Genomic DNA, 19,177 nt, shown 5'->3' with positions numbered 1-19,177 from the left:
ACTAATACTGATAAAAACAGAGAACTCACAGCTCTCTGGACGTTGCTCTGGACTCTAGAAAGTCTTTTTATTTGCAAGCGGCTCTGGAACTCAACACCTGTTGATGGGTCACTTCTGTCAGACACATCAGTGGAACCCAAGCCCACCTACACACACATTCACACACACTAATAGATATACTGTACGCCTACACTCTCACACACATTTACACTCACAGACACATCACACCTTTATACACACAATAAGACACTCACACACTCACATATATACACTCACAGACTCACAGATACACAAATAGACACTATATACGCACATAGACACCGTATACACTCTTAGGTACAGATACACTATAACTAACACTAATGCAGATACTGCTAATATTACAACAGTAACACTATTACCAAAACTTACACTATCATTGTTACTAACACTGACAAAAACTACTACTAGACTAATAATACTTATAATAACAGTAATACTCTCATGAAAATTAACATGATGATGATGAGTGTTAATACTCTGACACTAACACTATAAGTATCACTAATATTACATAAATACTAGCATTAAAACTAAAACTATCAGTAATGCTATCATCATTAATACTCACATAGACACTACACACACTGACAGACATGCCCACACATACACTTACAAATATAAAACTACACACTGACAGACACCACACACTCACGGACACAAACCATACACACACATTCTCAGGCATGCATTCACAGAAACAAATAGACACTACGCATACTCATAGACACACACTCATAGACACCAAACACTCAGAGACCCCACACGCTCACACACTAACAGACACAACAAGCTCACAGACACATACCCACACACTCACAGACACACAGCCCACACACACACACAGACACCACACACTTCCAGACACGCACCCACACACGCACAGATACCACAAACACACTTATCTACAGATACACGATAACTAACACAAATATAAATACTACTTATACTTCAATGGTAACACTATAATTATAATTTATATTAACATGAATATGAACATTAAAACTAAAACAATCAGTAGTGCCACTTTCATTGATACTCACATGAACACTAGCATTAAAACTACCAGTTGTAATCTCACTAATATTAACATGAAGACACTGATATTAGTATTAGTTGCTACCCATGACGTCACACCGCTCTCTGTGACAAATGCGAGACACTTATACGCGGGGCGCCTGTTGCCGTGATTACCATTCTTATGATTTATAAACACTGGAAATATGCATTTAAACTGTTACTTACATACATTTATGAACTTGAAATATCATTTTCTAGCTCTAGGATACAGTTACCTAAATAATAATATGAATAATCATTGTTTAATTTCGGATTGAACATTATTAACCCTAAACGCACTATGGTAATTGGTTGATACAGTCTTTATTAACCGTTTTCTAGATACTTAAACAGGGTCAAGAAATGAATCAGTACTCACCAATCGGTGAAGTTAATCGATTTTTCTACGGTTCTTCAGTTTAAATAATTGGTTGTCGATAGATAAGTGATCAATAACTCTTCTCCGTGCACTCTGTGCACCTCCCGTGGTCTCTCTCTCTCTGATCCCGGCACTCTGGCTGGTGTCTGTAATGTCACAGCGCTTATTCTGACAGAGCAGAGCGCGTCTCTGCTGCTTTTGAGTGTCTTTTTCATGAATGCCAGAGGTACTCGAAATGTTGCAAAAAGAAAAGCGTTTACTTCACAGATTAATGTGTTACAAAGTGTACCCGTGTGGAGCAGTAGAGAACGAGCACGAGTCCCTGAAATAAGCGCTTTCAAGGGTTTTACACGAATCATCAGAGTATAGAAGCCAGGAGGATCAGACTCATGTTCCTGGAGGTTAAAACGTGTATCCTGGTTTTATTTCCACCCAGCTCTCAGCTCTATAGGTAGTCTGATGATTTAAATTAACTGTATAACTGTTACAAGACTTCATCTAATTGTACATTTATAAGACTGTCTGTGAGACACTTGTGAGAGCAGCTGAATCCCAGGGCTGGTGTAGAATCACACACAGACAGGTCTTCTTCTGTTTGATCTGTGTCCCACTGCTCAGAGCTACAGACTGGTCAACTGGTCACTATTGTAGTCACGACCATCGGCCTTTGGCTACTAATAATCAATATACTGATCAGAGTGTCAATACTGATGTTTATAACATAAATACAAAGATAATTCCACACTCACTTGTGTTATAAAACACTTAAAAAACATGTTTGGAGCCTGATATACAGTAAAGAAAGTAATACTGAAGGGCTGGAAGTCCTGGAAAGCGTTAATAGAACCTTCTTGCTTCCGACCTGGAACAGAGCCCACAACTGCCAGATCAGTGACCCCTGAGCCCAGTTCACAGAGAGGAGAACCAGGAGCTCTTTTATGTCTCTAAGAGGGCTGGGAGAAAGGATAAAAGGGGGAAATGTGACTTGTGTCCAGGCTGTTCTGTCTGATATTGTTCATGTAGCAGCACTGATTGTCTGAATATCTTCTGGTTCTGGATTGTGAGGATAGAGAGCAGTACGGCGTTGATTTTTTATTCTGCCTCTGAGAATTTTTCTTCTTTGCCAAGTGGTGTTACATCCCCTTCAGATACTCTGCACAGACTGCCAGAGTGAGAGAAGAGGAGAGAGATGGACAGATAAGAGCACACACAGCGAGAGAGACATACTGTACGTCTTGATTTACTTTGAAGCAACTGTTCATTTCTTTTCTGGAACAAGTTGTTTCTGAACTTCAAGAAATTCATACAACTTCTAAAAGATAAAATACAAATCTTGCTTATCAGGACAGAAGAAATACTGCAAGAAAAAGCAGGTATTTTTTCTCCTTTTAATGAAAAGTGGAGCAAAACAACGGCAGTGCATCTCCGTCGGCTTGATTTAGTTTAATACAAGTATTCACTTCCTTTTTTGGAAATTACAGCCTGCGAAAGATGAAATAAAGTTCTTGGTTATTCTTGGTCAGTGCCGAAGAAATACTGCCGGCTGGCAGGAAAATGCCAGCATTTTATTTTCTTTAACTACAAACATGTGAATGGTGAAATGCAACGGGAGTGTGTCTCTGTACAGCTATTAAACAAAGGGCTGGTGGTTCAAGCCCACTCAGGGACGCGCTTCGGATTGTTTCAATGTGAACATAATCTCCGCTAAAAACCCTCTTGAACTTTGCAGGAAATGAGTGTTTTCACATGTGGAATTTTATCTTCAGCTGGCTGTAGGGAGAATGCCTTATACACCCTTTGTGTATCCTTAGCAAAAATATTTTAAAATTATAACAGAGTTGTTGGAGAACTTGACAATCCTTGACAATCATTATTAAATGAGCACTGAACAAATGTACATTGATATTTTTGTTGTATGTACCCTAATTTTAAAATATATAAACATAATTGTGCTGATATGGATGTTCATTTGAAGGATTTGAGGAATCTATAAAGGATCTCAGAACAACCAAAGAAACATTTGGGCATCTGCGTATTTGTAAAGATTAAAGTGCGCCGTAAGTGTGAAGTTTGCATACACGAGAGAAGAAATCAGTTTCAATGCACTTCATTAAACTGATGGCGTGCTTATCAATTGTGTATAGCAGAGGATGGCTCTGATCCATCAATCTCTGGGTTATGGGCCTAGCACGCTTCTACTGCGCCACTCAGCTATGTTTAACACAACTGCTTATGCACCTGGGATGAAAAGTTTCAACGGTAAACGCAGACGTCACTGAGCACTTGGTCTTTTGTAGTACAAATCATCACAGGCTGCTCTACAAGGGCGTGTCTTCAAGATCGTTGAGAACCAAAGCTTCTGCCTTCGTGGCTACTGATTCTTTCGTCGTTAATTCCCAAATCTTCAATGAGAATCAGTGAAACGAAAACCAAACACATGTACACACTCGCGTCCTACCGTGAAAGAAAAATGATGGAAGCATTTGCGAAAAAAACAAGAGTAGTCTGAACAGCTCCAGCCTATCAACTGCTCTACAAAGTGATCGCTACCTCCACCCCCAGTTTATAACACTGAAAATGATTCAGGAAGCACAGCAAAGTTCTAAAAGCAGTGGTTGAAAAGCGTCTAGATACATAAAATGACAATTTCTCAAAAGTAAAATCTTCATCTTTTAAATATTGTCATCCATTTATTTTCGTTTTTCTCTTTTTTTACATAACACGCTTTCGAGAAATAGACTGTCTTGTAATGAAGGCTGCATTAGAAAATGTGTATCTAAATTAAAATCGGGTTTATGACTTCTGCGTTTTTCAGCTTTCTTAGCGCTTGGATCTCGATTCACATATTGCAATGAAACCAACAGGGGAGTAAGTTTTCCTTTTCTAAATCAAAGGTGATCTGCTCACAAGGAAGTATAAAAACTTCAGCGTTTACTTTTTGAAGACCGCAAATTGTGGAAACACTATTGCTTCATAAGCTAATAAGTAACGTTTCTGAGCACGCATTGTGTTACTAATGCTGTTATTAATAAAAAAAGCTTAAATTCATATAATGGAATTTGGACGGCTCAAAGTAGTCTATTCCTTGTACAACTTTACTTGCCCGTTGAGTAGAGTTTAAAGCAACGGCAGCAGAAGTAGCAGTAATAGCAACAACGTGGTTAGAGTGTCACAATACACTCTATGAAAGTATTGCGGCTTCAGATCGTTTTGTTCTGTTGAAGCTGCCTACAGGCTCCGAATTGCTGACATTGGCTGTGATCTTTTTTCAGGTTTCATGAAATTCTTCACATATTTGAAATATTTAATTCGGGTTCGCCTAATACACGTTGCAAACCGCACCTGCAGCAGAATGCTGTGGCACATGAAGCCGTTTTGTTTATCGTTTGTAAGGATTGAGGAGCGTACTACAAATCGAGCAAGCGAAAAGAAAATTAAACAGGAGTCACTTTTTGGATTGCTAATCCATTGTGCTCTGCGCGTCTAGGTTCAAATCCATTCCTTGTCATGGTTAAGGCCTGAGACGTGTGTGTTTTTTCTAAACGGTGTTTGCATTTGTTTCCTCTTTCACTCCTGTAAACTCAGGATTTTTTTTCTTTGGTGGCAACAATACGCTTCTGCAATACAGTAAATCATAGACTCTGCTTTCAAAATAGCTGCACCAGGCATTCGGATACAGATAAACACAGGGATTTAAAATTCAGGAATATGAATGGCCAATTGCTTAAAGCTAGGGTTTTTACGTTTTCTTATTTAGCGATTTGTGTATTAATCTTTTAACAATTCATTAAAATGCTAACAATACGTAAAATCAAAACAACAGCACCGTTAAATGCTGGGGAGACAGGTAGTTTTTTTTCAATCAGATGCCAATCTCTAATGCTGTGTGTGAGAGCTTACGTACCTTTCCTTTTCTCACATTTTCTGACAACTATTCCAAAGGGGCACCCTGTCAGCTCCTAAAACTTTTTAAAAATCTGCCTGCATGTTTGATTATTGTCGTTTCATTTAGAAAAAGTTCAATATTGATCATAACTAAAGAAAATTAGGATCACGAATAAAAAAAAGGCTGAAGATGCGAGTCGCTCTTGAATCAGAGCTGGGTGACACGGGCTTCTGTTCTGATATAATTGTACGAGAAGCAGGAGGAATCTCTTCTCTCCTATGGAGCATGAGCTGAATCAGGAGTGAGACATTTCGTATGCTCGTGCATATGTTAACGCATGACCTACATCGTAAAACTAAATTAAAAACTAACATTAAGTTGTCAAAGACATTCATTTATATACAAACAAGAGACAGACAGACATAGTAATGATTCTACATTAACTTGTCCTACACTGATCAGACTAATTGAAATGTATGAAAGCCCGTTTCCGGCAGGGAGTTAAAAAAAACGCGCTATGGTATCTCAGAATTCCGACTAAGTAACTCAGAATTGCGACTTAGTAACTCACAACTCCGACTTTCTCTCTCACATTTGCAACTTCGAAATAACCCATATTTAATTGTCTGTCATTTTGTTATTATGCCGGATTCGGGTTCTAGGGCTTGTACCCTTGATACTCCCACTCTAGTTCGTGCCTCACTGCATTGGCTCGAACCCAGGTCTTGCCAGCTGAGCTAAAGAACACTTTCTTTAGCCCCGGCGGCCAGCATCCCTGTTATGCGCAGGGGAGGGCGGTGCCCTCACCACACTGCAACCAGATCGTACAAATTGTATGTCGCAAATGAACAAGTAATAGGTTTATTCCATGCTGAAAAAAAAAGAAGAAAGAAAACACGTTTCGGCTGAAACGTTGTGTTTTCTTTCTTCCTTTTTTCAGCATGGAATAAACCTATTACTTGTTCCTTTGCAGCCTACGCATGCTGACGCAGCTACCCACCTGAACTACAAATTGTATGTCGGCCGTTCCGTTACACTATATTGATGAATCGTACAAGATCATAGGATCTATAGGCCTGAAGACTTGTCTTGTACAGTGCCCTGATAAAAATCAAATTAATTACATTATTTTTTATGGAATCCCATTTCCGCCAGTGAGGCTTCCATAGTACCCGGATGGAATAGTGGACGGTGGGCTTTTTTTAAAAAAAATATTGAAACACCAGAAATACAAAAGCGGAGACAGAATATGATATAAGATAGAGAAATAGACACTTCACATCCAGAGGAATTCACAATTATAAAATCTGAAACTTATACTTTTTACATATTTCCATTGTATGTCCTTTTCTACTTAAAAAAGAAGGTCTTCTTTAGCTCAGCTAGCAAGGCCTGGGTTCGAACCAATACAGTGAGACACGAAGTAGGGTGGGAGCGGCGGGGGCACAAGCCCTGGAACCCGAATCCGTTACAATAACAGAAGGACAGACAATGAAATATGGGCTATTTCGAAGACGCAAATGTGAGAGATAAAGTCGCAATTACGAGAGATAAAGCCGGAATTCTGAGTTTTTAAGTCGCATTTCTGAGTTACTAAGTCGCAATTCTGAGTTTTTAGGTCGCAATTCTGAGATTCTAAGTCACAATTCTGAGATACCATATCGCGTTTTTTTTTTACTCCCTGGCGGAAACGGGCTTCCATTGGTTCTCAGTGCTGCGAAGCAAAAGCAATCTTTGGAAAATCAGACAAATTATTATCAGATCATGTCAAAAGCTGATCAGTATTTCTTTACTGGAAAGCAAAGGAATGCTTGTATTACACATTTTAATATGACATGCAATTACACATGAAAAATAGTAAAATTATTTTCATTGCGGTACGTGTTGATAGAACAGCCCCCTCGATAAAGGAAAGTGTGGACGGACGTGTCGCATGTTCCGTACTCTGTCTGACAGCGAGTTTAACACACTGTCCTCGGAAATTAGAAACTAATTGAACAATACATTAATCTGAGCAAATTTTACACGTGTGGGTGATTTAATTCTGTCGAAATTGCGTGGAACTCCTCCGCTGAGGTCAGATACACACGGGAAAGTGTGCAGGCGGCTTCACGGAGTCCCGCCTCAGACTGGAACTGGTTCAAATTAGACTCTGAGAACAATCCGGGTCTCTGTGTGTAACTGATTGTGTTGATTGAGCGGTAGTGTGACCAGGTGTGTGGTAGCAGGTCCTGCCAGTATAAAAACCTAGTCACCGCGTTCATACTTTATGCTCTTGCTTCAACACAGTTTAGGGTTTACTTGTCTTACTTCTGTAGCAGTTTAGCGGGACGTCAATTTGGCGATGCGCTCGTTTCTCTTTGTGTTGTGCCTGTGCGCAGGAGCCGGGCTCCCCGCACTGATCTCCGCCGGGCCGGCTGGCTTGGACTCTCGGGAATTAGCGCTCCAGGCCGACTTCCCGGCTCTCGAAGACGCAGCCCAGTTGGAGGACTTGAGCCTGGCAGATGCGCCCTCCGAAGACCTGTCTGCAAGCGAGAATGACTCGCAGTCCTTGGCTCCCGACTTCCGCCGCCTTCCCGTGTCCAGAGACGCGTACTCGCCCTACTTCGACAAGGAGAAGATGAAGCCTGAAGCCGGCAGCCGGCCCTTACCCGCCTACATCAAGAGCGTCCTGTTTCCTCCCCAGGGAGGGCGGCAGCCGGCTCGCCCGGCCATCGGGGGCACCCGAGGAGTGGCTGTGTGGTGCGACTCCAGCAGGATGTACGTGAGGGTCAGTCGGCTCCTGTTCGGCTTCAGCTGTCGGCCATCGGAGGTGACCTTGGGCAACTGCAGCGTCAGCCGAACCACACGCCATTACTTCTACTTCATCTATGGGCTTCATGAGTGTGGCACCGAGCGATCAGTAAGCGGGGCTTCATCTACAGGCAGTGTATCGATGTGAGCTGTAGGGCTAGTGTCGGGGTTGCCTTTCCTGGGAATATCCCTTCCTCTGTAACCCTGCAGGTTGTCCAGGGCCGCCTGATGTACTCCAACACTCTCCGCTATGCCCCGCCCTCCTCCAGTGCACCTGTGCATCGCTTCATTCCCTTCTCTGTGCCGGTCAAGTGCTCCTACAACAGGTAGGCAGGGCTCTGCTGCTGCTGAGAAGCCACTGGGGAAAGTGTCCAGAAGCCCCTCATCCCCCTCTGTCCTGCAGGTTCCACTACTCCTACAAGGTTGGCTATGTCCCCACTTGGGCCAGGAGAAGGACCTTCTTCAAGGACCTGAAGAACAAGCACAGCTTTGTCCTGCTCACCACCAACTGTAAGCTCCTTGAGTGAGTGGCTCCTCCTGCCTGCAGGGGGTGCTGTGTGCAGGTGTAATGCTGCCTCTCTCTCCAGCCCGCTGGGTCCGGCTCTCTCCTAAGGATGAGTACTTCCTGGGTCAGCCCATGTACTTCCAGGCCACTGCCTACTTTGCCACAGTGGAGCAGAGGCTGTACATCCACTCGTGTTACGTAACGGAGAAACCAGACCAGCACTCCCAGCCCCGTTTCCCCGTGATTGACAACTTGGGGTATGGCCCCTTCTGGGAGGAGAGGTGGGCAGGAGCTCCGAGAGCCTGCAGGGGTTCATCTTTGTCCTTGTCCCCAGGTGCATGGCGGACAGCAAGGCAGATGGCTGCCTGTCCAGGTTTGTCCCCTCCAAGCAGAAGGATGTGCTCCGCTTCACAATTGATGCCTTCCTCTTCCAGAAGAAGCTGTCCAGGAAGGTACTGCTCTCAAAGGCTGCTCAGCCTTCTTGCTCTACTGATCCATGGTCTGCTTTCACATCCATGATCTAGATGTGAACCAGACTGTGGCAGCTGTAGTGCCTAGAGCTGCCAGCTTGACTTCACAGATGGCAGAAGGTCCTTCTCTGTCCCTCTATTGGCCTTGATCCCTTAATGCTGTGACCTTCCCTCTTGCAGCATGAAGTGACTGAACTGTACATGCACTGTGTCATGGCTGTGGCTCCTGCTAAAGCAACACCAGGGACCAAGTCCTGCACCTACAACAGGGAGGCTAAGAGGTACTTCTGCAAGGAGCCTGCTGAGGGTGCTCTGGGACATGCCAGGTGGAGGCCTCACCTGTCCTCCTCTCCTTCAGGTGGGAGGAGCTGTATGGTGACCATGAGGTCTGTGCCTGCTGTGAGTCCAGGTGTGCTGGCAGCCGGAATGAAGGTGGGTCTGGTTCTCTATCCCTGGTGGATGCATCTCTGCCCAAGAGACAACCATGCTTGGACAACTGAGGAATGATCCCATGCTGGACAAAGGGACTGTTTAGATGAGTAGCATCACTGTGGGTTTCTGGGTATAGCAGATCCCTCACTCCTGGGTGCTGCTTTTCCACAGGTACCAGGAGCCTGGTGACCAGCAGTCGGGTGGCTGTGGCACCAGTAGAGGGTCCTCTGGATGTGGGAGCTGACTGGACTGAGGATGAGGAGGGAGACCCTCAGAGCTCCAGTGAAGATGTGGAGGGAGCAGAGGACTTTGGAGATGTTGGCCAGTGGACAGGTAGGGTCTGGCAGGAGGAGCTCCTGTAGGGGTGGGTGTCCTGCAGTTTAGCTGGATTGTTCTTCTTCCTCCCCAGGTGCCTGAATGAAGGCTCCAGCCTGGCCCTTGTGACTTTCCTGCCTCCACTTGCCTTGTAATGGCAACATTTCAATAAAGCTGTGAAAGACCCTTCTGCCTCCCCTTGTTTCTTTATGGTTTATAGGTTTGAAATGGAGTGGAGAAATTCAAGGGAAGTGAGACCCATTAACTGAAATATTTGTGAGGGTTCCCCTTTCAAGAATACTTCCCGTATGTGGTAAGAAGAAAAGCAGAAGCAGAGTGGTAAAGAATGGAACCAGTTCAGTAAAGCTCTTCTACAGAACAAGGTGTTGAGTCTGGATTTGAAGGAGTTTAGGGAAGGTGACTCTGGTATCCTTGGACATAGAGTTCCAGAGCTCGGGGGCATAACAGGAGAAGGCCCTGTCACCCATACAGTGAAGACAGGCTTGGGGGACAGTTAGGAGAGCAGAATTAGAAGAGCGAAGGTGGGGAGTAGGGTGATAATAGATCAAACTGCTACTGAGATGCCAAGCCATGCAGAGCCTTATAGGTGAGCATGAGGATTTTCAAGTCTACCTGAAATTTGACTGGAAGCCAGTGCAAGGACTTCAGGATAGAAGTAATGTGATCACTTGCACTAGACCTGGTCAGGATTCTAGCTGCTGAATTGTGGACATACTGCAGTTTGTTCAAAGGAGGTATAGATACCCCAGCAAGTAGAGCATTACAGTAGTCAACTTGAGAGAACACAAATGTTCTCTCAAGAACATTTGAAAAGTTGATTAGCTTTTCAGCCCCAGTTAGTGATCACATAGGGCGTAGTCCAGTGATATTTCTGAGGTGGAAAAAAAGATGTTTGACAATATGCTGCACACATGGGTTGAATCTTAATCCAGAATCGAATATCACCCCAAGGTTTTTCAATTTAGGCTGAAGATCAAGTACAGAACCATCTACAGATAGGGTTATGGGATTGTTTTTTATGAAGTTGATGGGGGGTGCATGACTTCAGTCTTGTCTCAGTTAAGATAAAGGAAATTGAGTCATCCAAGTTTTTGTCAGATATGCAATTTAATAGAACAGAGACAGCCACATCAGTGTCAGGTTTGGTATGGATGTATATTTGAGTATCATCAGCATAGAAATGATAGCTGAAGCCGTGTGATCTTAAAATCTGACCGAGTGGAAACATGTAAATGCTGAAGAGCAAGGGGCCCAGTATTGAGCCCTGAGGAACACCAGACTTAACGAGACCAATTTCAGACCTGTACCCATTAAGAGAGACAAAGTGACAGCGATCAGTGAGGTAAGACTTGAACCATTTGAGACAGTGTCAGAAACTCCAAACAGTCTCAAGACAAGAAAGTTGTCATGGTCAACAGTGTCAAATGCAGCACTGAGATCAAAAAGGATGAGTATAGAAAGAGAACCAGAATCAGCAGCTATTAGCAGATCATTAGGGACTTTGACAAGGGCAGTTCCTGTGCTGTGAAGTTGATGGAAGCCAGATTGGAGGGGTTTGAAAAGGTTATTTGTCATGAGGTGGTTATGCAACTAAAATGTGACAGCACGTTCTACAATTTATGCAAGAAAGGGTTTCAGCTGTGAAACCTTCTTCAGGTTTGTTTTCTCTCTTCTCTTTTTAGCATGAAATAAACCTACAGTATTACTTGTTCCTTTGCAGATATGCATGCTGACGTAGCTACCCTCCTGAATATATTAAACGTTTCATCTATATGATTAGCACAATGTTCTCCTGAATAACTACTCGAAAGAAGCCGCAGCTCAGGTGTTAGAGAGATTTGAAATTGGTTCAGTGGATTTAGTGTCCAGACTGTGAACTGACAGTTGAAACAGGTCTTTTATAGAACCGTTTTGATTTTCTCTACTTTGTCCCCGTGACGTCATTGTCCTGCTCGCTGCCAAGCCTGACACACGGTACCATCTGGTTTCTGTCTCTTGGCGCCCACCCTGCGGTCCATGTGGGTCCTCATGCCCCAGTATTATGACAGGGACACTAAACTGTAAACAGGTGCCGTCCGTTGGCTGAGAAGTAAAACTGAGGTCCTGACTCTCTCTGGCCTTTAAAAATCCCAGGTCATCTCTTGAAAGAGTAGGGGTGTAACCCCGGCATCCTGGCCCAATTTCCCATTGGTCCTTTCCAGTCATGGCCTCCTAATAATCCCCATCTATGAATTGGCTTCATCACTCTGCTCTCCTCCCCACTGATAGCTGATGTGTGGTAAGCGTTCCGGCGCACTAAGGCTGCCGTTGCATCATCCAAGTGGGGCTACACATTGGTGGTGGTGGAGGGGAGTCCCCATTACCTGTAAAGCACTTTGAGTGGAGTGTCCAGAAAAGCACTATATAAGTGTAAGCGATAATAATAATAATTATTATTATTATGTAAATTGCAATAAAAATATAATATTTGATTCAAAATCGATTAATGTAAACTAATGCTTTTTTCAGGGCTAATATCTACTTTTTAAAAAAAAGAGAAGTCGCGATTGTGAAATTTGGAAAAGATGCACCAGCGGGTGCCTTCACATCTCCAGCTTCAGTCTCGCCTCTAGCTGCGAGAAGGTTAAAAGCACACAAGTGATCTGTAGACGATGTTCGGGGAAGAGATAATTCTGTTTTCAGCACAGGGAGTGAGAATGAGCTCAGTCCGGGTCCACGCAGAATACATTCTGGTTTGGTTACTGTTAGACTGTGCGTCTGAGGCTCTTTGGATCGCAATGTGAAAAAAAACAATTCCTCACATCGAGAGGAAGGGAAGATATCATGTTTAAAAAATCAGAACCGAAGACTTGGATCTGGGGCCTCATACTTTTCAAATTATTAAAATAATAGTTATTAAAATATCAGATTGTGTTTCTGCAACATTTCGTGCACAGTACGCCATTTTTATCTAATAATAAAACAACAGCCACAACGAGGGCTTTACACGCAGTCTGGGGTATTTTCCCCTTTTATATTTTTGCCACTTTATATCAAACCTGTTGTACTCCCAGAAGTGCACAGTATATTGTACTTAATAAAAATGTACAATTCACCACTGGTATAAACAGATGTGTGCCGTGTCTGCCTTTGTAAGCATTTGTTTAAAAAATAAGTCCACAATACGATAAAAACACAGAAAGCACAAAGTTAATAATACAACGATACAAAATCAATACCAAATCATAAAGCCAATTAAGTAGCTATCCTTTGAAAACAGAGAACACCTTTATATCTACAAAAAACTTGACATTTGCATTACAAAATGTAATTTTGAATTACAAAGCAGACAGAGTAGTCCCTTAATTCATAGATCAGATCTTGGCCAAAACAAGACAATCAGACGGGAGCTGAATTCGGAACAGGAGCCTTTGATTTGTCGTTTATTGAGCTTTTGATCAACGACTGAATTAAACAGATTCACTATTTTAACTCTTTGATTAAAATACACAAAAAGCACCTTCCTTCAAGCTAGAGTCGAACCAACAACCTAAGGATTCCCAAGTGTTTCCATTACAGTTGCCCACTCTACCAACTGAGCTACCGAAAGGATATCAGGAGCTTCTCTCTGGCACATACTGCCCAATGTAGTGAAATGTTCCGGATGAGTAAAATCCCAGATCGACATTGTTTCCAACTCATTTCCTTAGTATTTTTTACCTTGAATTTAAGCCACAAACCAGGATTCTACTGTATAAACTTCCGGGGATATTAAAACATGTTTGATGGGGCATCAATCATTCCAGGCGGAAATTTACTCCTTTTTTTTTTCTTGGGGGAAATGAGGAACAAAACTAAATGTCATTCTGTGTTTCTTAGAAGCATTATCGCAGCTAATGCATGTAATGCCTTTAGTATGTGAAGGTGAGAGTTCAGTTATGCCAGGGAGTAAAGAGAACTGAAATTTAGAAAATTCATATTTAAATAGATTGCAAATCTTCAAAGTGTTCTGTCACTGCAAAATTATTACAGGGGTCTACTAGCTGCCAGACGTGCTTGTTTTGGGACTATTTCCAATAAGTATCCCATTGTTGTGCTAATTAGAACCACAACAATGCTCCTGAGTCCTGAGCACCTGAGCTGGGCTCTGATTTTGTTCATCACGACTTCTTGTTGCAGTTGAGCTCAGAGCTAGAGATGATCTCCATATTCTACCGCAATAACTAGTCTGAAACTTAGTAAACAGTACACAGTTTTTAACTGAAGTCAGGTTGTTAAAAAATTAAACCAGCACCCTGTCACCGAAACGTACCCCGGTCTTCCGCGCGACAAGCGGGGGTACTCAACACTGTACTAACAAGGAACGCTTGTCCGTAGTTGAGCATGAGTTATGATTACTGTCAGCAGACATTTCTTAATTTCCAATGACTTTTTCTTCTGCTCTCAGCTTTTTAACGGTCATAAATGCTCAAGAAGTAATTCATTTGAGTTTGAAGTCTGTCTCTGTTACCTTCGGTCCTGATAAAGAAAAGCCGTGCGTGGGAGACTCCCTCTCTGAAGAAGTTTGCCGTCACCCTGCAAGAGAAGAGAGCCAACATTCACCGAAACAACCACTAAGACAATTAACATTAAACACGTGAAATGCGAGATGTTGTGGAAATGTTTTCTACTTAGAGATTCTGTCGTTTCTACTCTAACGAGACAGGCTCTTTGTCGGAAGTAAGATTTGAACAAACGTCTCCAGGGGAAACTGCGATCTTAACACAACGCCTTAGACCACCAGCCATCCTGTCTGTAGTTTTTATATTGTATTATGTTTTATTTATTTCTACTTGTTGATAGGGGGAAAAAAAGTGAAATCATGTAATTTGGGAACTGTCTTTTTTTCATGGGGAAAACTAGTCTGAGCAAATGTTCAAAAGTTAAGAGCAGCGCTCAATAAAAACCATCAGAAGCCGAAAGCGCTACTTATGTGGATCAGTATATTCTGATGCCGGTGCTTCTGCAGAAGAAATAAGAAAAGCTGAACTCCCGCGGTGTTGCCATTACGGCTACTCTGGCTGCAGCTGCTTTAAGATCTACTCAGCGGGCACAGAAAGTTGAAGGAGGTCAGACTGGTTTGCGCTGTCTAAATAACAGTGTGCGAATTTAGACTTATTTAAATAAGATTGTTTACAATGTAATACAAGCTCCAAAAACGTTAATACTGCACTGACTGCTATTTGAAACGCCTTCAAAAAATGACGCGTAATAGAGATTGATGCAGCTGGCTTTTATGCTTCACAATACATTGCAATCAGGAAAATAAACCAATTAGAAATATGCAATACAACGTCTTTCAGTTCGGCTATTCTTATTTCTTCTGCAGAACAACTGGTATGGGAATGTACTGATCCGCATAAGTAGCGCTTTAGGTTTCTGATCGTTTTTATTGAGCGCTGCTCTAAACTTTACATTTGCTTGTGCTAGTTTTCCACATGAAAAAAATAGATTTCCCTAATTACATGATTTCAGTTTTTTTCCTCATCAACGAGTAGAAAGACATAAACCATATAATTCAATATAAACACCACAGGCAAGTTGGCTGGGGGTCTAAGGCGTTGCGTTCACGTCACAGTTTCCCTTCGGGTTTTTTGTTCGAATCCCACTTCTGAAAAAGAGGTTTTCTCGTTTTTCTCTGTGAAAAGCCAATCAAGTTCTTAACAAATTTCATATATTAGATTTCCGCAATACGTTCTGGCTTTAACAGGAAACTGTGCGCTTCCACAGAAAGAGTAACAAGAAGAGACGTTTCCATGTTACTTGTCGACTTAGATAAAGGAACGTGGCGGTGAATAAAAGAGGCACGGACGGGGTTCGGACCCGCGATTTTCGGTTTACGAGACCGACGCCTTACCACTTGGCCACCGTGCCGTCGCTGGGAGGGGGTCAGCTTACTATATGTTGAATCAACCCTAGTAATTTTACTGTTGTAATAGAGGAACAAGAGGCGCAGTCGGTAAAATCGTTCAAAATCGTTGATTCATGGGTTGTTTGTGTCCTTTCTGATCCCTCTAATCTTTTAGTAGGACAGTGCAAGCAGGACGTGATAGGGTACAGTGACTCCCAATGTCATATGAGCTTTGTGTAATTTAGCTTTCTTAACGCTATGGGGCTCGATTCAGATATCGCTGTGAAAGCAAGGGACGAGCAAAGGTTTTTTTCTAAATTGAGGGTGATCTGCTCCCGAGTAATTATAAACACCTAGCGTTTACTGTTTACTGTTGTGTTACTGTGATAAAGGAACACCGCACTTTATCAAAATACTGCTGCTTCCTAATTTTACATAATGGTATTTAGACCGGGGAGAGTGACTGCATTCCAAGAGGCTAAAAGTTGATTTCACAAAGCCCCCATTTAATAAAATACATTAGAAACCGCAAGGAAAACAGGATGTTTTAATAAGTCTTCTCCTGGTTTTACATTATTATAGTCTTTCACATTTGAATGCATACCTTACCATAAATCTTACCTAGATTACAGGCAACGCAAACAGTTCTTAATGCACGAAGTCTATTTATAGTTGACTTTCTGCTAATCACATCTAATAGTTCATGAATCTTCCTGCCCATCATGTGTCTGCTAACCAGTTTCTCCGTTTTCTTTCTCCTGTCATTGTCAGCGAGCACATCAAGGTGGGAAAAATGTAACAGGGAAAAAGAGTAGCTGGTAGGAGTGGGATTTGAACCAAAACCTCGATCTGGAGACAAGATTACCCGTGAGAGCTAGAAAAACACAAGTATTTTATCATGGTGCTTTGGTGGTGGTGGAGGGGAGTCCCCATTACCTGTAAAGCGCTTTGAATGATGCTTTAGAACACTCAACCACCCTGACAAGTGATGGATGAATGGAGGTGCATTGAATACACCAGTAGTTCACTAACCTGAGTTGCTTTGCTGGAGAAGTGCCATGTTACCTGTTGTAAACGTCAAACGTACAAACGTGTTGTACTTTCCAACCTTTGAGTAATATTTTCCAGAGCTAGAGCGCAGTTGTCTTCAAAATCTGGATTACCTCAAAAGCAATGATGTCTGTGTAAAACAGATTGTATTTTCGGGAACCGACGTTGTATTGCATATTTCTAATTGATTTGTTTTCATTATTGTAATGTATAGTGGAGCATAAAAAAAACATCTGCAAAAATCTCTATTACGCGTCTTTGGCATTTCAAACAGTAGCGAGAGCGAGGATTAAACCCCCCTCCTGGCGATAGTTGCCTCACACTCTGAACAACCAAGTCCTGCTTATTCCCGCTGTGGGTCGCGGATGGTGTGTTTTGGTATTTACTCGAAATTACGGAGGATACATGGGACTGCATTTACCTGATAACATACCGTGATCTCTAGTACCTAATGAGCTTTGATAATTCAGCTTGCTTATCGCTTTGGGCTCAATTCAAAAGTTGCAGTGAAAGCAGGAGCTGAGCAGGATTCTGTTTAAATGGAGCCAGATCTGCTCACGACCGGGGAAACACTTCAGCATTTACTAATTGAAGACCACAATCCGCTAAAACACCCCTGTTTCTTAGACTAAAAGAAGCTAAAAGCATTTTTGAACATGGGTTATATTGTAAATACTGTTATTAAAAAGTTTATTTGCATACTGTCGGTTATTTAGACGGTGCAAAACAGGCTGCCCTTATAAAACTTTCTGTGCCCGTTTTGACCAAGGAGAAAGTATTTCTGATGGAGCGCTATGCGAAAAGATTTAATAAGCTTTACCCCTGCCAATGATTCAGCATGAAGAAGTAAAAGTTTAAAGGGAAAAGCAGCTCGCTAACACAGCCAATATTAAAAGTGATCTCGGCAGATGTTGTTCCCTACATAAAGCTAAAAGTGCCAAAGAGAATTTCTGTTGAGAAAACAAAATATTTTTTTTGCCTTGATGTCAAGCTGACGGCCTGTCTTTTAGAAAGTCTATTTCTAAACACCTCACGCAGCCTCTCAACAGACTAACAAAAAGAGCTTTTACTGATCGTATTGCATGTCTTAAAACACTAACATTTGGCAGTGGTGGGATTCAAACCCACGCTCCCAGAGAGACTGGAGCCTAAATCCTTTACCTTAGACAGCTCGGCCACGCTACCTTCCGCCATGCCCATCTTCCTCACATTGCTGGCTTGGACTGGGGGGCTTCAGCTCTTGTCGTCGGATCTAATGATATCATGACATGTGGAAGTGACTGCACCTTCATTTTCCAAGATGCTTTCAATAGCACAAACGCTACTTTCACCGGCACAAACGTGGCAATAACAAAGGAGGTGGGATTCATCCTTTGTGCTGTTTGTAGGGGCGCAACTCTACGGCGATTTACTGACTTGAAGAGCAAAAATCAAAATCCTTTGCTACTACTGTTGCTTTTTTCATAGTTTCTTCAAATCCTTCATTTGAACGTCGATTTTGAAGGATATTGATGATAATACCACATAAATTGTGGTTTTCTTGTGATCGCCAAATTTATTCAAATACCAGCCTTTTTTACATTTCCTTGCGTGTTTCACAAGGTATAATAGCCCCCCTCGCATCCTCAGCTAACATATTTTAAAATTACAATAGATTATACAGCATGTATGTTTACATTTAGATTAAAATTAAAGTAAATATACCAGAATACATACAGTGCTAACCCAATAATTCTTGTCAGGTTCTTCAACAAATCTGCATTGTTATTTTAACATGTTTCAGCTGAGGATGCAACAGGAGTATAAATGAATTTTCCCGCCAGCCATTCAAAGACCAAATTCCATGAGTGAACATTATTTTCTCAGACATTGCCGGCATTGGACTTTGCCGGTGGTATTGAATTATGTCCACAACTGTTGTAGTAGTTCCTTCTTGAAGTTCGACACGTGCAAAGCACTCATAATATCATAGGTGTTAAAGTTTGCTGAGTCTATTTAAGTCATGGTGTGTATCCCTGCCTATCATTGGGAGACGGGTAGCTTTTTTACACTCAGATTCCAATCTTCAATGCTTTGTGTGAGAGCTTACATAACTTTCATTTTCTCACATTTTCTGACGACTGTTCCAAAGGGGCACCGTGTCAATTCTGAATACTTTTAAAAAATCTGCCTGCATGTTTGATTATTGTCATTTAATTTAGAAAAAGTTCAATATTGATCATAACTAAAGAAAATAATGATCACGAATAAAAAAGGGATAAAGATGCCAGTTGATCTTGAATCACAGCTGGGTAACACGGGCTTCTGTTCTGATATGGTTATACGAGAAACAGGAGGAATCGCCAATCTCCTATAGAAC

The 19,177-nt window shown here is 42.1% G+C and overlaps 1 protein-coding gene and 1 non-coding gene across 2 annotated transcripts; one reads left to right on the top strand and one right to left on the bottom strand.

The window, feature by feature from the left end:
* The first annotated feature begins 7,707 nt into the window (after window positions 1-7,707).
* On the top strand, window positions 7,708-9,925 carry LOC148809003 (zona pellucida sperm-binding protein 3-like). Its single transcript, XM_088909334.1, has 8 exons — window positions 7,708-8,265; window positions 8,367-8,482; window positions 8,560-8,666; window positions 8,744-8,918; window positions 8,996-9,113; window positions 9,312-9,412; window positions 9,490-9,563; window positions 9,735-9,925. The coding sequence occupies exons 1-8, from the start codon at window positions 7,708-7,710 to the stop codon at window positions 9,923-9,925; spliced, it is 1,440 nt and encodes a 479-aa protein (XP_088765460.1).
* Window positions 9,926-15,719: 5,794 nt separating this feature from the next.
* On the bottom strand, window positions 15,720-15,791 carry trnat-cgu (transfer RNA threonine (anticodon CGU)). The gene has a single exon. It is a non-coding gene; the product is annotated as a tRNA-Thr (tRNA).
* Between the last annotated feature and the right edge of the window lie 3,386 nt (window positions 15,792-19,177).

This window comes from Atractosteus spatula, unplaced genomic scaffold (assembly GCF_055471065.1).
Source record: "Atractosteus spatula isolate fAtrSpa1 unplaced genomic scaffold, fAtrSpa1.hap1 Scaffold_18, whole genome shotgun sequence".
Classification (NCBI taxonomy): Eukaryota; Metazoa; Chordata; class Actinopteri; order Semionotiformes; family Lepisosteidae; genus Atractosteus; species Atractosteus spatula.
The sequence above is the reverse complement of the archived record's forward strand: the minus strand, read 5'-3'. Positions and strand labels throughout refer to the sequence as shown.